The sequence below is a fragment of the Coccinella septempunctata genome, chromosome 5, assembly GCF_907165205.1.
Source record: "Coccinella septempunctata chromosome 5, icCocSept1.1, whole genome shotgun sequence".
NCBI lineage: Eukaryota > Metazoa > Arthropoda > Insecta > Coleoptera > Coccinellidae > Coccinella > Coccinella septempunctata.
Window position 1 is genome coordinate 39,163,873 of NC_058193.1, and position 16,605 is coordinate 39,180,477.

Sequence of the window (16,605 nt, forward strand, 5' to 3'; positions counted from 1 at the left end):
GGTCAAAATGATAACGCTCTCGCTTATACGAAAAATCGCGCAAAAATCTCACGTTCTACCCCTACAACCATTTCTCATCCCAATCGTAAAAGACCCGTATCAAACTACCCCCAATCATCCGCGACCTTGGCCGCCTCCTAAACCCAATTCGCCGCCCCAGGTAACAAAGGGCAGCCACCCTTCGTCCTGGGACCTCCGTTACATCCCCCAGATGGACTGTCACGGTCTTATAAGGAGTAATTACTCAGTCAACCTTTACTCCACGTGTGGCGTTAGGTAGGATGTCCGGTGGAGAAGTTTGGGAGGATCGATATGGAGCGCCGTCGTCGGGGGTGGGTTCAAGGGGGTCGCGTCCAGCGTCCCGACGGTGGTGCCGGATGAATTATTGTCAGCGAGGACGATGATACCCTGGAGGGTTTTTCGCTTGAATGCATTACCGCCGTTGCGGTGGTTTGATATATTCGGTTGTTTTCTTTTTTTTTTTGAAAGGGAAAAGCTTTATATCGTTGCTGGGTTGACCAGGAAGTTAAAAACTGAATATATTGGTAGACAGAGTTGTGCTTGAATCCAACGAGTTAGACTTTTTTCTGAATTCGAATAAAATGATGCAAATTTACACAAAAGTCAAGTATGTCCAACCTCACAATATCCGATTCGTATGAAAAAAGATTGAAACAATCGTGCAGAAAAAAAAAACAATGATATTTAAGTAGCATATAATAAAATAAATCTTCTGTAGAGTATCCGTGAACGTTACTATATAGTCATATTCATAGTCATCAAAAGACAATGAAAGCTTTCTCCAATATAAACATACTTTTCATTTCTTACGACCACACAAAATTTTCAACTCTTCCTCAATTTTCTTGCAGAAACGAAACAAGAACAAGAAGACCTCATGGCCGACATAAAGAAAACTGCCAACAAAGTTCGTTTGAAACTAAAGAGTAAGTAACATTCAAGTGGACCGAAAAACAAGCAACTATTCTCCAATTAACATTTTAGCCATCGAACAGAGTATAGAACAAGAAGAACAAAACAACAAATCCTCCGCCGACTTGAGGATAAGAAAAACGCAGCATTCAACACTGTCCAGGAAGTTCGTGGAGGTCATGACAGAGTACAACAGAACTCAGACCGACTACAGGGAGAGGTGTAAGGCTAGGATACAGAGACAGTTGGAGATCAGTGAGTAACATTTCCCAAAATTATGAGTATAATGTGAAAAATAACATAATAGAAAAATGTAACACAGCTTTCATAAGTGACAGTCAGGGCAGGACAATCATGGTTGTCTCTGCTCTATTTTTTTGTGAATTTCCTTGTTCATTTAGAATTTCTTTCTTGTTTACAGCTGGCAGACAGACCACAAACGAAGAGCTCGAGGAGATGTTGGAACAAGGCAATCCGGCAGTCTTTACTCAAGGTGTACGTATATCCCTTCTTACTTTTCCACGAAAAACTCGATGTAGAACTAAAGATCCCTTGAATTTCAACAGATTATAATGGAGACTCAGCAGGCTAAGCAGACGCTGGCTGATATCGAAGCCAGGCACGCTGACATCATCAAATTGGAGAACTCCATCAGGGAGCTCCACGATATGTTCATGGATATGGCGATGTTGGTAGAGAATCAAGTACGTAACTTTTTGCTAACTCTAGAGCACCTTGGGGGGAGTTCCCCAAGGTTCTATTTCGAGTCTCCAGAACAATTCGCCACAGCAAGGAAAAACGGATTCGGTTCGATATGGTTGATCGAAAATCTTGTGACCAAGTGACGAAACTCTTGCTGATTTGATGAATTGTTCCAAGGAACTTGATTTTACTTGATCGGCCTTGGTTGGCATTGAAATATGTACATATTCGTCGAAGACGTATTTCTGAAACATTATTGATGAAACATAAATTTAGATACTGCACAATAGATCACGTTTATAAACACTTCAATACCAACCATAGCTGCCTTTTATTCGCATCAAAAATAAAAATTTATGTACCAAGGACGAAAAATTCTTTTATAGTCGAGAAGGCTAGACAATAGTCCGTTTTTTTCCGAGGTGCATATTATATTTTTTCGTCGACCTCACATACTTTTACGACAGTGAAAAATAAAATACAATAGTCGACTTTTAGTATGTTAAATGTCGTTTTTTGCTGAGGTCAACGAAAGAATATGTTGCTTAGTATCAACCAATACTTTGTTCGATTGATATGGTCGTTATTTCATCGAAAAATAATGTCCTAGCTCTCAAATAGCCCTGGTTTGAACTGGTTTTCTTGTTTTATTTTTCTAATCCAGCATGACGAATCGATTTGAGTTTGTGTTTAACATGGGAAACATTTTTCATACATTTTGGGCGGAAATTCAGATAATCACTTTGAAATCTTAAAAAGCACACTGTGATCTGTTTAAAGGTCATTGTTTTACTGATTAGGCCGCATCTGGCTCATGAAAACGGAATTAAGGGATCCTTTTGCATTGGAATGGATGAAGCGACAGTTAAATCGAATGGCCTCTGTAATAATTCCAAAAATCTCGGGAAAGCATCGATTTTGTTATGGGAGGAATATCATATCAAATGGCGATTTTCATGTTCTAGTTGAAAGGGCCATTTTATGATCGGCCATAACGAGAAGAGCATTTTCATGGGGAAGCAAAGTTAATAGGGCGATAAATTTTCATCATTTTATTGAAGACGGAGACAGATATCCCTTTGTCGTTTGAATCATTTTATTTTGAGGATGATCGCTTATCAATATTAAAATGTTTGAATGGGTGGTTCTTATTTTAATTTAACTTGTATGTATATTATATAGTTTTCCTTGGGAGATGTATGAATAATTTCTTGCATTTCTTCATCAATACTAACTACAATATACTCCATCAGTTTTTCTGTATATTTGGTCGATTTCTGCGAATTCTTAACAGAATTTTCTGGTTGTTCACTCACTGACACCTTCGAGGCTTACTAACACTAACGGCCTTCTCTTCCTGGGCTATTTTAGGGCGAGATGATCGATCGTATCGAATATCATGTCGAGCATGCGGTCGACTATGTTCAAACCGCCACCCAAGACACCAAGAAAGCATTAAAATACCAAAGTAAAGCCAGGCGGGTGAGTCGATCCTTAATTTTAAGTTTAAGATGTTATAGTATTTCCGCTTTTAATTTTTTTATGTTTAATTTCCCCCATTTCCACCTACCTTGTCCTCCCGTTTACATTTTTATCGCTTTGTTGCATTTACTAAATGGTTCCTGTTTACTAACGTGCCTTTGTCACTCTGTTTTCGATGGTACTCATGGTACTACTGTATGTATATATATGAATGTTGGTGGGGCTGTTCTTTTTGGTGTTTTTCTCTGTCTCTCTCTCTCTGTTTTTCTCCGCATTAACCACTGGTTCCCATCACTTGTACATACTCCTCTCTTTCTACGTCGAACTATCCCTTCCACGCCCTTCCCTCTCCTGCCTATCCTCCCTAGGGCGAGCTCGTTGACAGGATAGAGTATCACGTGAGCCAGGCGGAGAACCACGTGACCACCGGAAGAACGGAGCTGAAGGTAGCACACGAGTATCAAACCAAAGCGCGGAAGGTAGGTTAGATCACAGCCGAACGTGATGTAGAGAGTCGCGAACAATCTGGCAACACTGCAAACTGAAGGACCCAATGTTGTACGGCCCAATCGGCAAGTTTATGACATTTCCTAATATCAAACTCTCTAAAGAAGATGAAATTATAATAGTTGAACAAAAGCCAAACGCGTTCAGACATTTCCTTAAAGTCAGATGGTCCTGTGTAGGCAGGGGTGGTTGCGACAGATTTATTCTACTAGTAGGCCAGTATATCCACCCTTACAGACCGGTTTGTCTCAGAAAAAAACATAATGAGATAAATTTCATGATAAACCAAGGCCAAAGTATCCACACATCGATCTATGCGTCGAATCGGTATTACCCACTCTGTGATCGGTGCTAACTTCACTATGGTAAAACTGACGTTAACCTGTATTTGAAGGAAACGTCAGGGGGCGGTTTATTCTGTGATCGTGGATTCGTTCATATTTGCGTTAGGTAAACGTCATGATCTAAATTTTCGCTGGTGATTATTCGACTTTCGTTTGGTTTCTCTCTCGGCGGTGAGTAGCTTAAGAAATTGGTACACAACGGCAATTATGAGTGGGTTCGAAGAAAAATTAATGTTTTTCGATGGATTCTTCAGGTGTTGCCAAACTTTGTTCGCGACATCTATCGAAGACGGCTGTGATTACATCCTGATGTCCCATATCCTTAATTCAGCACCACCTTTTTGCTCAGTCGCTGTCATCTTTTCGATGTTAATCTCGAATTATACATGTTTTTTCTTTTTTAGTTTGTGTGCAGATGCTAGATTGACCAAGGGTAATGAGTATTTTTGTCTGCGGACGTAAAGTCTGTGTACAATTTTCAAAATGAAGTGTCCTCTATATCTATGGCTAAAGATGTACAAAATTTAAATTTTCCAAGACTGTTTCTTCATTAAATCAACGATAGTGAGTGCTTGTGACAATTTTCTGCTAGCTGAAAGCTCGGCGGACACTCAAATCTCCATAATAATAATAATAATAACTGTTTTTTATTGGCCATCGACCGAAGTCCTTCAGCCTAGTGAATTACAAAAATACAAAAAAAAAAAAAAAATTCATTCTATTTCAGTTTCTTCACTGCAGCTCAGATAGTCTGTCCATCACACTTCGAGTTGGAAATTTTCTGTGTGGGTTAGTTACCGGGGGATCCTTGTGGAACATGATTTCAACATCCTCTATTTCTTTCAATCTTTGTGCAAATCTTCTATTCAGTTTCTCTAGTCTCTCCTTGATTGGCTGTATGTTGGCTTTTTCATATAATAGTTCATTTGATGGGTTGTGGAGTTTATTAAGTGGGTGTCTCAGTCGAGTTATAATTCTTAGTGCTGATCTTTCTCCTACTTCTATATTTCTCATTACCGAGTCCGCAACGTTTGTATATAGTGGATGTCCATATTCTAAAATTGGTCTACAGATGGTTTTGTAGATTTTGATGGAGTTTTCCAAACTTATTCCTTGGTCGTTATATGTGAGGCATCTGAAATGTTTAGCTCTTGCTATTGTGTTCTTTTTGGCTATGTTGGAATTCAATTTCATATTGGCCTTGTTGTCTACTTGTATGCCCAGGTATTTTATTGATGGAGATGGTGATATGATGTTGTTTTCAATCTGGATTGTTGGTGAATTTGGACGTATCTTATGATTGAATATTATCAGTTTTGATTTGCTTGGATTAGGTTGAAGTCGCCATTTGTGAAACCAGGAAACTAGACTGTTTGTGTAGAGTTGTAGGCCTTTCAGGCATTTTTGTTCTGTTTTTTCGTGTGAAATAACTATTGTGTCGTCAGCATACTGTAGAAGGTATTGTGATTGGCTGGGTGCATTATATATATCGCTGCAGTATATGTTATAGAGGAACGGGGACAGTGGTGAACCCTGTGGTGTGCCCTGCTCTGGGGAGAACCAGGAAGAGGTCGTCTCATTTATCTTCACTGTCAGTTTTCTTCCTTCCAAGAATTCCTTGATTATTTTTATGAGATAGTGAGGAGTGTTGAGTTGGTGTAATTTAAACAGTAGTCCTCTGTGCCAAATGCTGTCAAATGCTTTGTTGATGTCTAGGCAAATCGCAGCTGTTTTCTTTCGATTTAGTTGAGCATTTTGTGTGCAAATCTCCATATTTAATCCGTTTTTAACGAATTAACTGAAAATTCACTAAGAAATATACCGTTGGTAGTCTAGCATTTGCCATTTTTTCAAATTATGTCGGGCAAGGTCGTTTTTATGATTTGTGTCATCCGCATAAAATGCTTGTAGATGTCAATCCACCGACCTTGCTCTTTTGTGTTCCCTTTATTATCGGCGTTATATTTATTTTCGTTTTGTTCTTTCTGTTCACAGAAAAAGATCCTGCTCATTATCTGCCTCGTAATAGCTATCATCATATTAATTGCCATTTTATGGTCGTTCGTACCCTAAACCCCCTCCCAAATTCTCCTCTAGTCTTAAGTCACATCAAAAGCGGGTGTTAGTGATGTAAATGTAGGAAGAAGAAAATTGAATTCTACTGAAATACGTGTCTGATATGTTCCCTTCAATGAAACTCTTGTAGTAACGTCAAATTTGAGATGTTGTCGATTCGATTGTGTGCTTCCAAATGATCGACGAAAGCATCATGCAATTATTTGATCAGCTTCTGTTTAACGCTGTTAAATTACTTGATAAATTTGGTGATCCAAAATATATTAACCCCTTAAATAATCGAATGAAGTTATCAATTTGAAGCACACTTTAGTCGGTTGTAGAAATTTCATCAATTACATAAAATAATTAAGTAGGTACTTCCCGGAGGTACTAAAAAATAAAGTTCTGCATATAACTCGAAAAAGAGCTATTTTGTAAATATATCTGAGAAGGATATTGAAATCATCGAAGCATGGTTTCATCACATTCAGCATAATTGTGGATTCGAGAAGCATAAATTAGCAATAAAATCCATATGCTGTAATCTCCAAATGAAAGATTATTGTGCAATATTTGATGTCTTAGTTTGGTCTGAAAACTTGGAGATTTTTTTTAACTTGTTGTCTTTAACATATGTCTCATTTCAGAGTAGTAGCTAAATCGATTTTTTTAACCGGGACTCTGCCAAGATTTTTGTACTGTTAATCGTGAAGGCAGTAAGGATATTTTTCTATTAGGTACTTTAGTTAGGTTATGAGCTCAATATTCCGTTTTAACATTTTGTGCATCCAATCTAGGAACCTTTCTTTGATGGTCGGAAAATCTTTGTGATGTTTCATTGATTGTATGTGGTCATTAATTAGCCAACGTTCTTCTGCCCGCAATACTCACTCAAGTCTTAATTATCGTAATAATTATATATGTATATATTTCAAAAGGTACTGTTACATATAGAATTTATTATAGGTATGATTTATTGGAAGCTATGTATAAATGAAAAACCAAATGGGTTTTCTCAACCCCTAGCACTGCTACTATTTAATTCGAACCTATTTTTATCTTTCTTTGCACTATTAGTCCTCAGATTTATTAATTGTATTTTATTTATTAAATTTAATTTTATAACCTTTTGTTTTTTATTTTTTTACTCTTCACCTTATTTCACAATAATACACAACACGAATTTATTGGCTTTCATTCATTTTCTGAATGTCGCCAATAAATTTCTTGATTCGGTTGTGAAAATAATATACGGAAGAGGATGAACCTGAAATAGGTTGGTCATCCGTAATCTTCATCTAGTAGCCTAGAAATGACATTTTGAGAAAAATTATATTCGTAGTGCTGAATTTTTTATTTTCCAAATAATATTTCTTTCTTCTAACTCTTTTTTATATGTCTACAGAAGAAAATCATAATGCTAATCTGCGCATCTGTGGTTATATTCATCCTGGCTAGCGGAATATATGCGAAAATAAGGGGAAGTTAAATTTAATTGGAAGCGTGAGTAAAAAAGCAAACAGTTTATCTTGAACCTCAACATCATCATACTACTTACAATTTCACACAAGCAAAACATACTACACTAAACACTTTGACAAAACAACACTTTTCAAGATAAATTTTTTGCTTGATTAACGAAAGTAGTGTTAATATAAATATAGTATGATTATTGCCCATTTGAAAACTTGTACAGTAATCCAAAATTATTGTTTGAAATGATACATTGTCCCAAACTTAATGACAATATTCCATTTGAGGAAAATATGTGGAGAAATCCTAATTAGTATAATTATTCTTAAATAAATTATTCATTGCCTATGTTGTTTCGTTGTCGAGAAACAATATTAGTTGGTATATCGGTAGGCCTAGATGAAATGACGCGCAATTGAACCTACGCACAAGATTGAAGTCTAAAGTACCACTATAAATGCCTGTGGACTTACACAGTGAACGCGCGTTCGAGAAAATTCGTAGTCAAGTAGGCTATGGAGTTTTAATGGTTAAAATTTTTGGTTGGATCGCAATGCTCAGCTTACTTAACATTTTTTGGTTATCTTTCGAATTCCGTTGCGGATCTTGCGAGGAATTTTTGTTAAAAACTTTCATATCGAAAATTACCCTGTAGCACCACGTCTAGACCCAGAACATTAACCTTCAAAATTCCATAGACTTCCTGACCACCAATTTTTTTGAAAGCAGGTTTATTTAATCACACTTTTCTTTGGAATCTTCAACACCTATGATTTATATCTACGTAGTATCATTATTCCTAATTCCTTTTGTTTGAAATTATGTCACTATTTTCTACAATTTTTAAAATTCATGAATACTTTGCTGTTAGTATTGTGGGTTAGATGTTTATATTATAGAGATGTATATCTACTTATCAAAGTTGAGTTTCCAGCTTTCATTGATCTCAATAAGTTAAAATCAATAGAAAAAGTTTATAATAAATATATAAAAGAGATATATATTATCCTAATCATTAAATATCGGTATCAGATTCAGAGATGCTGAGACTTTTCCTAAAAAATCATATTTATTGTAACATGTATAATACCAATATATTAAAATTACAATAGAATTTTATATATTAGTTGGAACTTCTTCTAGTATTGAAGTTGAAAGTTTTTATTATATTCAGAAAATAACAATAAGAAGCTGTATCCTTCCTTGAATGGTGCAATGATGATAAATCGATTGACTTTCCATTCCTTCCATCAATTGTATGAATCGATTCTTTTCAATGCATCATTAACAATTATCCTATGGAATAATCTCTGTTATGAAATATATGGTGATATTCAGTTCAGCATTATAGGTTTCTTCTCGTTATTAGTGTTTAATTGAATTTGATTGGACCAGTCGGCCTCCAATGGTAAGTATTTTCATTTTGTGAAAAGATTTTGAACTTAATATTCAAGATACAGTTGATGATGTAAAAATTTTCTGAACAATTCATTCCAGATCTACACAGACACTCATACAAGCGATCAATATTCTCTGACTGAAACAATCTCTCAACACACATGCACATTTTACACTTTGCACACATTTGTACACTCTACACTTGCACAAATAACACTTCAAAAACACTCAAAAATTTCAAGAATAAAACAGAATCCCTGGCATCAAAAAGACCAACTAGTTTGAACCAAATTAAAATTATTTCAAATGGCACATTGTTGAGTGACAAATGCACAAGTGTAAAATGTAATTATGTCGAAAATGAGGCGCTATAAACTTGTTTTTATGTCTGCAGAAGAAAATTATGATCCTTGTATGCTTAACAATTTTGGGATTGATTATCACCTGTACTATTGGAGGATATCTTGGAATTATCTAAACTGGTGAGTCGAGTTTACATATCATCAAATATCAAAAACATTCCTATTTCTTTCTGGATCGAAAATAATTGGCATGGTTTTCGTTATCTTGGCTTTTATTTACTCCATAATGAGTAATGATGAATTCATCAATAATTTCCTGCGGTATTGTACGGTAATGGTACTTTTAACGTTTCAGATACCTCCCCATGAAAAAGGATCGATTTGGGGTCGCAGAACGATAACTTGCTTTTTGTCGATTGTGAAATTGGCATTGTTTCATTGTTGGGGCATCATAATTGAAGTTCAATCATTATTTAAAGAAAGAATCAATACAAACATAGTTGATTGTATGCAGATCTTGTAGTTCTATATAGGTTAGGTTAATTGAATATAAAAGAAAATATTTAAGATGAAACGTTTACTATAGCAATAAATGTTGATTTGAAAAATGTGTGATATTAAAAAGTTAACTTATTTACACCTCGGTTCATGATATATTTTCGCTGAATGCATTCAATATTGTACAGAAAATGTAAGATTCTTCTTTCTGAAATCGATTCGAGGAAAACATGCCAAAATTTAATCATTCGAACGTTCATAGCGCATTCTGAAATGTTCAGCAGGGAACTAAAATATACGAGTATAATGAAATCAAAAATTGTGATTAGATATTCGAAATGCCGAAAAATGCAGTTATAAGTGAATAATTTCATCATTGAAATCGAATAGGAACACTGCCTTTATTATCTCGTATATCTAACACTGTATATAAAAGAAAACAAGCTTCTTAAGGGTATCAAAGATTTTAGTTCAATGCTGTAATATTCGAATGCTTATTCGCCAGAAATTAAATACGATGGTTACATATTGTATGGCCTAACTCCTCGCAGGGGCAGTATATGCTATCAGATAAAAATAACGAATCAGATTAGAAACTGAAAAACTGTTCACGATTCCTTTATTTATAAAAAATTTGGGAGCGAAAATATGCTCTGAAGGCTATTTTGAACTTCATCCTGTGGTGTACATGTGCCTAAGATGTACAGAAGTGATTTGATAGTCTTGCTTAGCATGATCATTCTTAATTAGATTCAAAATTAATGGAAGACAAAAATCTCGGTACTGAAGATTATAAATATTCGAGCATGTGCATTTTTCTTACCAAAAGGTTTGCTGTGGTATGTAGAAAATAAACGATTTAGGAAAATTTATTGATTCACTCGACAACATATCATTAATACTAAATTGTAGACTCACATATCGTGTAAAAATAGCAGAACACCCCATATACACATGTACACCCAAACCACATGTCGTCTTCCTCTTGAAAACCCTTTGAAAAACTGTTTAACCAACTTATAGTAAACCCCCTTTTTATATTCGTTTGGACATTATGTAGGCTTTCAATTGATCTCTAAATATTAAAATGAAGAGTCTTTCGTCGTTATATTTGTATACTTATTAGACAATTTTATACTGAACCTGGGTATTTAGAAATCCATAGACAGTGATTGGTTTAGAATTCAGTCTTGAAAAAATAGTTTTCTAATGTTAGCACCAATGTAAAATGGATCCGAAATCACATCTCAAATTCCTAATTTCCGATGTTTTTTACCTTAAGTTCATTGTATTATTCAATAAATCATTTAGTTTAGCTCGAATTTGGCGGGATAATAAAATTTTCATTACTCCTTTTTCATTAACAGACACCGAGTTTAGAGATGTGATTTTCTCGACCATTTCTGCGTATTTGTCAATTCGAATGAAAAATCCTTCAAATCTGTAAAAAATATTTTCCTGTATCAGCAGATACACTTAAGTGAGATTAAAAAACTTTTTAACAAATATGTAGTCTTTGATGAAATTGTAATTATTATAGCGTACTGTTTTAGATGTATGGTGTTTCTCATTCATTTTCCAGTGCCGTAGTGTGAAACTTGTATCGTGTTAAATCTCAAATTTTATTTTTTCATAAATGTGGAGTCAACTCCTCTGGCTATCACTTTCTCCTCAACAACGCACCCCAGGTGCATTGTTTAGAGTTGAATCACATGTGTATCTAACGTCAATATTGTGACAATACCTACAATGGAAAAAGGAGTTGAAAACTTACAGGATTTAGTAAATTTCATTACTATTCATTGTTTTTCTTCACTTTTTATGGAGGTTTAAGGATTTCTTTTTTTATTCTATTTTCCATTTTTGTATAAGCATTCGTTGGATAATTGTTTAATTTGTATCTGTTGAATTGAATAGTAAAATTATTAACTTAAAACATTGCAACATTGTTCAAAAATATATTAACGTTCCAAAATACTATAACAAAATCAAAATCAGTAAAGCATTGGTAAGGAATTGCTTCTGAGGGTAGGACATTCAATTATAACGAAAAGGCATCTACAAATTTGAGGATATATTTTTGTAAATTGTTTATCGTGATAGCCAGAGGATATAAATGTGATTCAATAAATGTAAATCCTTTTTAACTTTCAATGAGCACAAAAAAGAATCCTATCGAAAATTAAAGCTTAGTTGTTCGCTACCCACACTTCTTCATGTAATCCATTAAAATGTTACCAGTTGTTTTTGAATTCAAGGAGATGTGAGATCGTTTGAAAATCAGTCATAGCATGATTTATAAGAAGTTATGAAAAAACTGATATGATCTTCACAAAAGATTCATAGGTATAATTTGATGTTTTTGAGTCGACTGATTTTCAAATGTCAATTCTTTCTCACTCGTGTGTTGTGACCTTCCTAGAATAGTTACACACTCCTTTTACTGTAAATTATCAATGTGCACTCGTCCACAAGGTAGTGAAAAAGGAGCTAATCAAAAATGTAGATTTTCATCGAATTGTACATACACTTAGGTACTAAACTGCTTGATTTGATTGCGGGATCATTCTTTAGGACAATAAATATAAATATTCGAAAATAAATTCTTAGAAAATTATTTTGTTAGCGATTATTATTTCAATTTCTCATTGTAGGTGGCAAATTTTCATTATCTTGTGAATGCTGTAAAATAGTTATCAATTAAATTATCCAATATAAATATTGAAGTGGAAATTAAATTAATAAACCTTCTAAAATAAGTTTTTTTCCTTTATTGCGCATCCCTTCGCACTTTGCGACCGTCAGTCAAGCCCCATTTACACTTTACGATTTCAAGTTCACTGTACGAATAATTTGGAAGATTTTTTTTTCTTAAAACCTTGGAGGTGAACTCGTGAAACGCCTTAAATATATTACAACCATTTTAATCAAGAAAATTTGTTGAATCAGTTTTAAAATCCTTTTCCGGGAAAGTGCATCGGGTTCTGTGGACTGTCCGTTCATTTTGTGTTCCATAGAGAAAGGTCTCTGTTGTGTTCTTTTTTCTCTTTGATATAACCTAAAAAAAATTAAATTAATAACCTTAAAAAACCTTACATCAAAATCATAGACTTATAATACAATACAATGTTATTTATAAGTCTATGATCAAAATAAATAACTGAATTTAAAATCAATTCAATATGTGTAGCGTAAGTGTTACAGGTGATATAGAAGATTTAAGCAACTCTGTTCCAATATCAAAACTAAAAATAAAAAGGTTAGTTCTGGGTTTTGACTAGTTCTAATTTTATTCATTTCTAACCATATCTTTCAGACTACCCGACAAATGCAATAAGTGCAAGGAACATAAACCCCACATTTTACTAAGAAATAAGGATGCGTATTGCAAAGATTGTTTTTTAGCTAGTACGAATCATAAGTTCAGAGCAATATTAGGAAAACACAGATTGATAAAAGATAATGATAGGGTTTTGATTCATTACACTGGTGGTCATTCTTCAACGTCCCTGCTAAATTTTTTAAAAACAGGTTTGGAACTAGATACTCCGAAAAAAGTACGATACGTTCCCATCTGTTTATTTGTTGAGAGTAAGCTTATAACTGAAAGTATACATTGGCTCCCTATTTGCACTGATGTGATTTATATTTTAGATCAGTTCAACCTTCCTCGAGATGAGAGAAAAACAAAATTGAATGATATTGCTGAAGAAGTTAAAAAGTTCAATATTCCTCTATTTTATTCCTCGCTAATTGATTTCTATGAGAGTGAAGGTGAAAATGTTTGTATATATGAAACTCTGGAGGATTTTCCATCAAAAATATATGACACTAAAAAGGAAAGTTTCTTTAAAACATCTCAAACTTTATCTAATGATTTAGAAAAAATATATGGGTGAGAAAAAATATCTTTTAACAAAGAGATTTCTGATTTGTTTATCTACTGAATTATGTAGTTATTGTAATTTTCTGTAGGAGAAAATTATTGATATCGGCTGCAAAGAAATTGAACTGCAAATTCATATTTACACCCGAATTATCAACAGACATTGCCTCTCAGATTTTATCAGACGTTGCCCTTGGAAGGGGCTCACATATTCCTTCCTCAACAGTGAGTATGGTTTCTTTTGCCAATTTTGGTGAATCTTTGATTTTTTCTTTTAAGGGTGTTTGCGATACAAGGGATAGTGAAGTTACAATTATCAGACCTCTTAGAGTATTTGATATTAAAGAATTGGCCTTGTATAATTATTTCCACAGTTTGGATCCTATCATTCTCAATGTTAAGCCTGCACAGAATTCTATACAAACTTTGATAGAGAATTTTGTCGAAGAACTTCAATCAAATTACCCTGCTACAGTTACCACAATTTTGAAAACAGGGGAAAAACTTAGCATGGTGAATAATAAGAAGAAAACTGCCGAAATATGCTATATTTGTCAGGTAATATCTTGAGGTAAACAAATATTAATTTTTTTTATTATATCCTTTCTTTTAGAGTCCTATTGATGTTCCATTTCAAACGTTAACATCTAGCAAAGCAATCAAATTTTCATGTGATATCTCGCAGCCTAAAAAACAGAATTCCGTTCAACGTGAGGAAGATGAATCCAACAAAAAAACTTGCTTTTCATGCTCTAAAATAGAAGAGTTCTTGTTATGACGAAAAATGAATTTAAGTAAATAAAACAGGTTAGACGATATAAATAATTTATTTCATTCAACACAAATAGACAATAAATGTATCAACAAAATATAAATGCAAAAAAATTTAAAATACTGTAACAATGTAAAAAAAAATATGTTATCAGTTGGAATTATTATTAATCGTAAAGCTAGCGGTGATTTCATTAGTGATTTGTTCCCAAGCATTAACTTGAGATTGTTCGTATTCGATTTGTTTATTCACGAAATCCAAAAGGATTTTTTTGATACACTCTTGTTTTTCTAGCTGCCATCGTTCTAAGTCACTCCGTAAACTCTCATTTGCGCATTCAAGGAAATCCTGGTTGGCTTCCACTTTCTTCATTAGTTGAGGAATATATGTACCTAGAAAAAAATGTTCGTTACGATATTTGATTGGTCCGAACTGCTCAAAACCCACCAAGTTTTTCCAACTGTTCATCATAATTTTTCTGTTTCCATAATTGGAAACTTGGATTATCTTGGTTTTGGGATATTGCGACAAGTTTGTCTTTTTGATTGTGCTTTTTATTCAATTCTTCGATGGCATTTTCATATGCCTGTTGGTGAGTTTCCCTCCTTTTCATTGTGTCTTGAACAACGTCGATGTAACTTAAGAAGTCTTTCATCGGATTTGCCATGGTGTTATTGTAATTTTGAACCAGAATATTCTGTGACGAAGACATTCTTTCAAGCGCATGACCAATACCTTGAATTCTATCAATAATGTTCAACTTAAAAAAATATTCCACAACTTACCTTGCAGAATAATTGCCAACTCCGGCTCACTAGTAGCCCAAGTAGTGAATATTGGATGAAAACTATTCAGTTCTGTTATAAATTCAGCCCTCTCTCTTATGATTCTGTTAGATATTTTTTCTACGCAGTTCAATTTGTCAGATAAAGCATTTAGATAACTTTTCATTTTATCAAATTCATAGTGACGTATTTTAACACCAATAAGGGATGTATTGCTCAAACTTGGGGTCCTTGAATTGGGATCAAATTGCTTCTGCTTTCGATGAGCAACAAAATCCTAAAAATGCATCAACTTAGAAAACAGAATTAGTTTAATTTTTTTAAGTACCTGTGGTTTAGCTGTTAAAAAACTAAATAACTGTTGACTGCAGCTCAAGATAGGATGTTGAACGATCCTAAACATGAATAAATTAAGTGCTTTCATACGTAATAATATAAATTCTTTGGAATATCTATCAAGTTGCCCCATCAGGGTATGCTTCCCTGGAAGTGGCTAAAACAAACAAGGTTAGAAAGTCTTCCCCACTGAACAACATATAGTTTACAGGAACTATACAGAAAGGATGCTGTTCTACTAATTTCTGTCGGAGCCATATGAAGTCATTATATCTTCTTCTAACACAATATTCATTCTCTGGAAATTCGATGCGAGCAACCTTTGTTGTTATACGAAAGGTTATGTATGTTTCCAAAGTTTCTAAATGCTTTTGTGGGTTGTCTATCTTTACGCAAAGGTCGGAATTTTCATCCATGTTCAATTCAGCAAGATTTTCTATATCGTGAATGGTGGAGAAGCTTTCAAAACTAGGCGATTGCACCTACAATAAGTGGAATGAATATGAATTTACTTCACTTGTTGGAAGACTAACGAATGAGTTATCTAAAGAGCCACTGCAAATACTTGATTGGTCATTATCTCTATTTGCTTTGAGAATTGAAGAGATATCTTTATTTTCAACAACAACATCAAGAACTGCTGATGCACTAGTCATGTTTGCTGTTTATAAATTCTACTTGTGTTACAATTAAAAGTGGATCAGAGTATTTTTTATTAATATAAGAGGGACTAGCGCTAAAAGTAGAACAGCAAACGGTCAATATTAACCCCTTTGATGTTTGCGTTTTCGATCATTTGATTACTCAGTGAATCGAATATTCTATGAACAGTGATAAGATTACCCTTTTAAGATTTGAATTTCCCGAATCTTTGTTTACCTAATATCTTTCGCAGTAATAAAATAAATCAAAATTCTGATTTCTAATACAGGATAGTAGCATATGCAATTCGAACTTGATGAATTATGAAATGTACTCACAGTATGTACATAGGCGTAGATTGGAGAAAGTAGAATAGACTCAAGGTTCGCCCAAATTAATTCTCCTCTGCTTTTAAAATCATCACGGATATTATAAATTAAGAGAATAGATCTTAAATTATCTGGGTTTGTTTTGACGCAAATATTAC

The 16,605-nt window shown here is 34.0% G+C and overlaps 3 protein-coding genes across 6 annotated transcripts in view; 2 read left to right on the forward strand and 1 right to left on the reverse strand.

Moving 5' to 3' along the window:
- The window catches only part of LOC123313685 (syntaxin-1A-like), a 32,643-nt gene extending 20,187 nt beyond the window's left edge, over positions 1–12,456 (forward strand). The window contains exons 4-10 of one of the 3 annotated variants that reach the window (XM_044898659.1): positions 873–947; positions 1,006–1,188; positions 1,355–1,428; positions 1,500–1,637; positions 3,007–3,117; positions 9,292–9,379; positions 9,555–12,456. In XM_044898659.1, coding sequence (XP_044754594.1) covers positions 873–947; positions 1,006–1,188; positions 1,355–1,428; positions 1,500–1,637; positions 3,007–3,117; positions 9,292–9,375 — 665 coding nt within the window. In that variant the 3' untranslated portion in view covers positions 9,376–9,379; positions 9,555–12,456. Of the gene's footprint in view, positions 1–872; positions 948–1,005; positions 1,189–1,354; positions 1,429–1,499; positions 1,638–3,006; positions 3,118–3,485; positions 3,597–5,963; positions 7,153–9,291; positions 9,380–9,554 lie in introns of those variants that run through there. The other 2 variants (XM_044898661.1, XM_044898660.1) reach the window with 2 other exon arrangements.
- A 266-nt stretch (positions 12,457–12,722) lies between these two features.
- LOC123314259 (cytoplasmic tRNA 2-thiolation protein 2-A) lies at positions 12,723–14,405 on the forward strand. Its single transcript, XM_044899425.1, has 7 exons — positions 12,723–12,799; positions 12,850–12,956; positions 13,014–13,288; positions 13,352–13,592; positions 13,673–13,808; positions 13,863–14,141; positions 14,197–14,405. Exons 2-7 carry the CDS (start codon positions 12,880–12,882, stop codon positions 14,359–14,361), a joined length of 1,173 nt encoding a protein of 390 aa, XP_044755360.1. The 5' UTR covers positions 12,723–12,799; positions 12,850–12,879; the 3' UTR covers positions 14,362–14,405.
- LOC123314258 (sorting nexin-30-like) lies at positions 14,395–16,447 on the reverse strand. 2 transcript variants are annotated; one of them, XM_044899423.1, is made up of 6 exons: positions 16,356–16,447; positions 15,686–15,958; positions 15,469–15,633; positions 15,141–15,417; positions 14,803–15,090; positions 14,395–14,747 (listed from the first exon to the last, which is right to left on the reverse strand). In XM_044899423.1, exons 2-6 carry the CDS (start codon positions 15,890–15,892, stop codon positions 14,506–14,508), a joined length of 1,179 nt encoding a protein of 392 aa, XP_044755358.1. In that variant the 5' UTR covers positions 15,893–15,958; positions 16,356–16,447; the 3' UTR covers positions 14,395–14,505. The 2 variants fall into 2 exon arrangements, with proteins under 2 accessions (XP_044755358.1, XP_044755357.1); XM_044899422.1 differs by lacking the exon at positions 16,356–16,447 and adding an exon at positions 16,010–16,299.
- Positions 16,448–16,605: the final 158 nt, after the last annotated feature.

Bases quoted from the DNA above. Each gene is read 5' to 3' on its own strand.
- LOC123314259 (XM_044899425.1), top strand. From the start codon at position 12,880: ATGTGTAGCGTAAGTGTTACAGGTGATATAGAAGATTTAAGCAACTCT. The intron at 13,289-13,351 runs GTAAGCTTATAA...TTTATATTTTAG, and splicing joins CATCTGTTTATTTGTTGAGA to ATCAGTTCAACCTTCCTCGA. The intron at 13,809-13,862 runs GTGAGTATGGTT...TTTTCTTTTAAG, and splicing joins CACATATTCCTTCCTCAACA to GGTGTTTGCGATACAAGGGA.
- LOC123314258 (XM_044899422.1), bottom strand. From the start codon at position 16,132: ATGACTAGTGCATCAGCAGTTCTTGATGTTGTTGTTGAAAATAAAGAT. The intron at 15,634-15,685 runs GTAAACTATATG...TGTTTGTTTTAG, and splicing joins ATCCTTTCTGTATAGTTCCT to CCACTTCCAGGGAAGCATAC. The intron at 15,418-15,468 runs GTACTTAAAAAA...ATGCATTTTTAG, and splicing joins TTTTAACAGCTAAACCACAG to GATTTTGTTGCTCATCGAAA.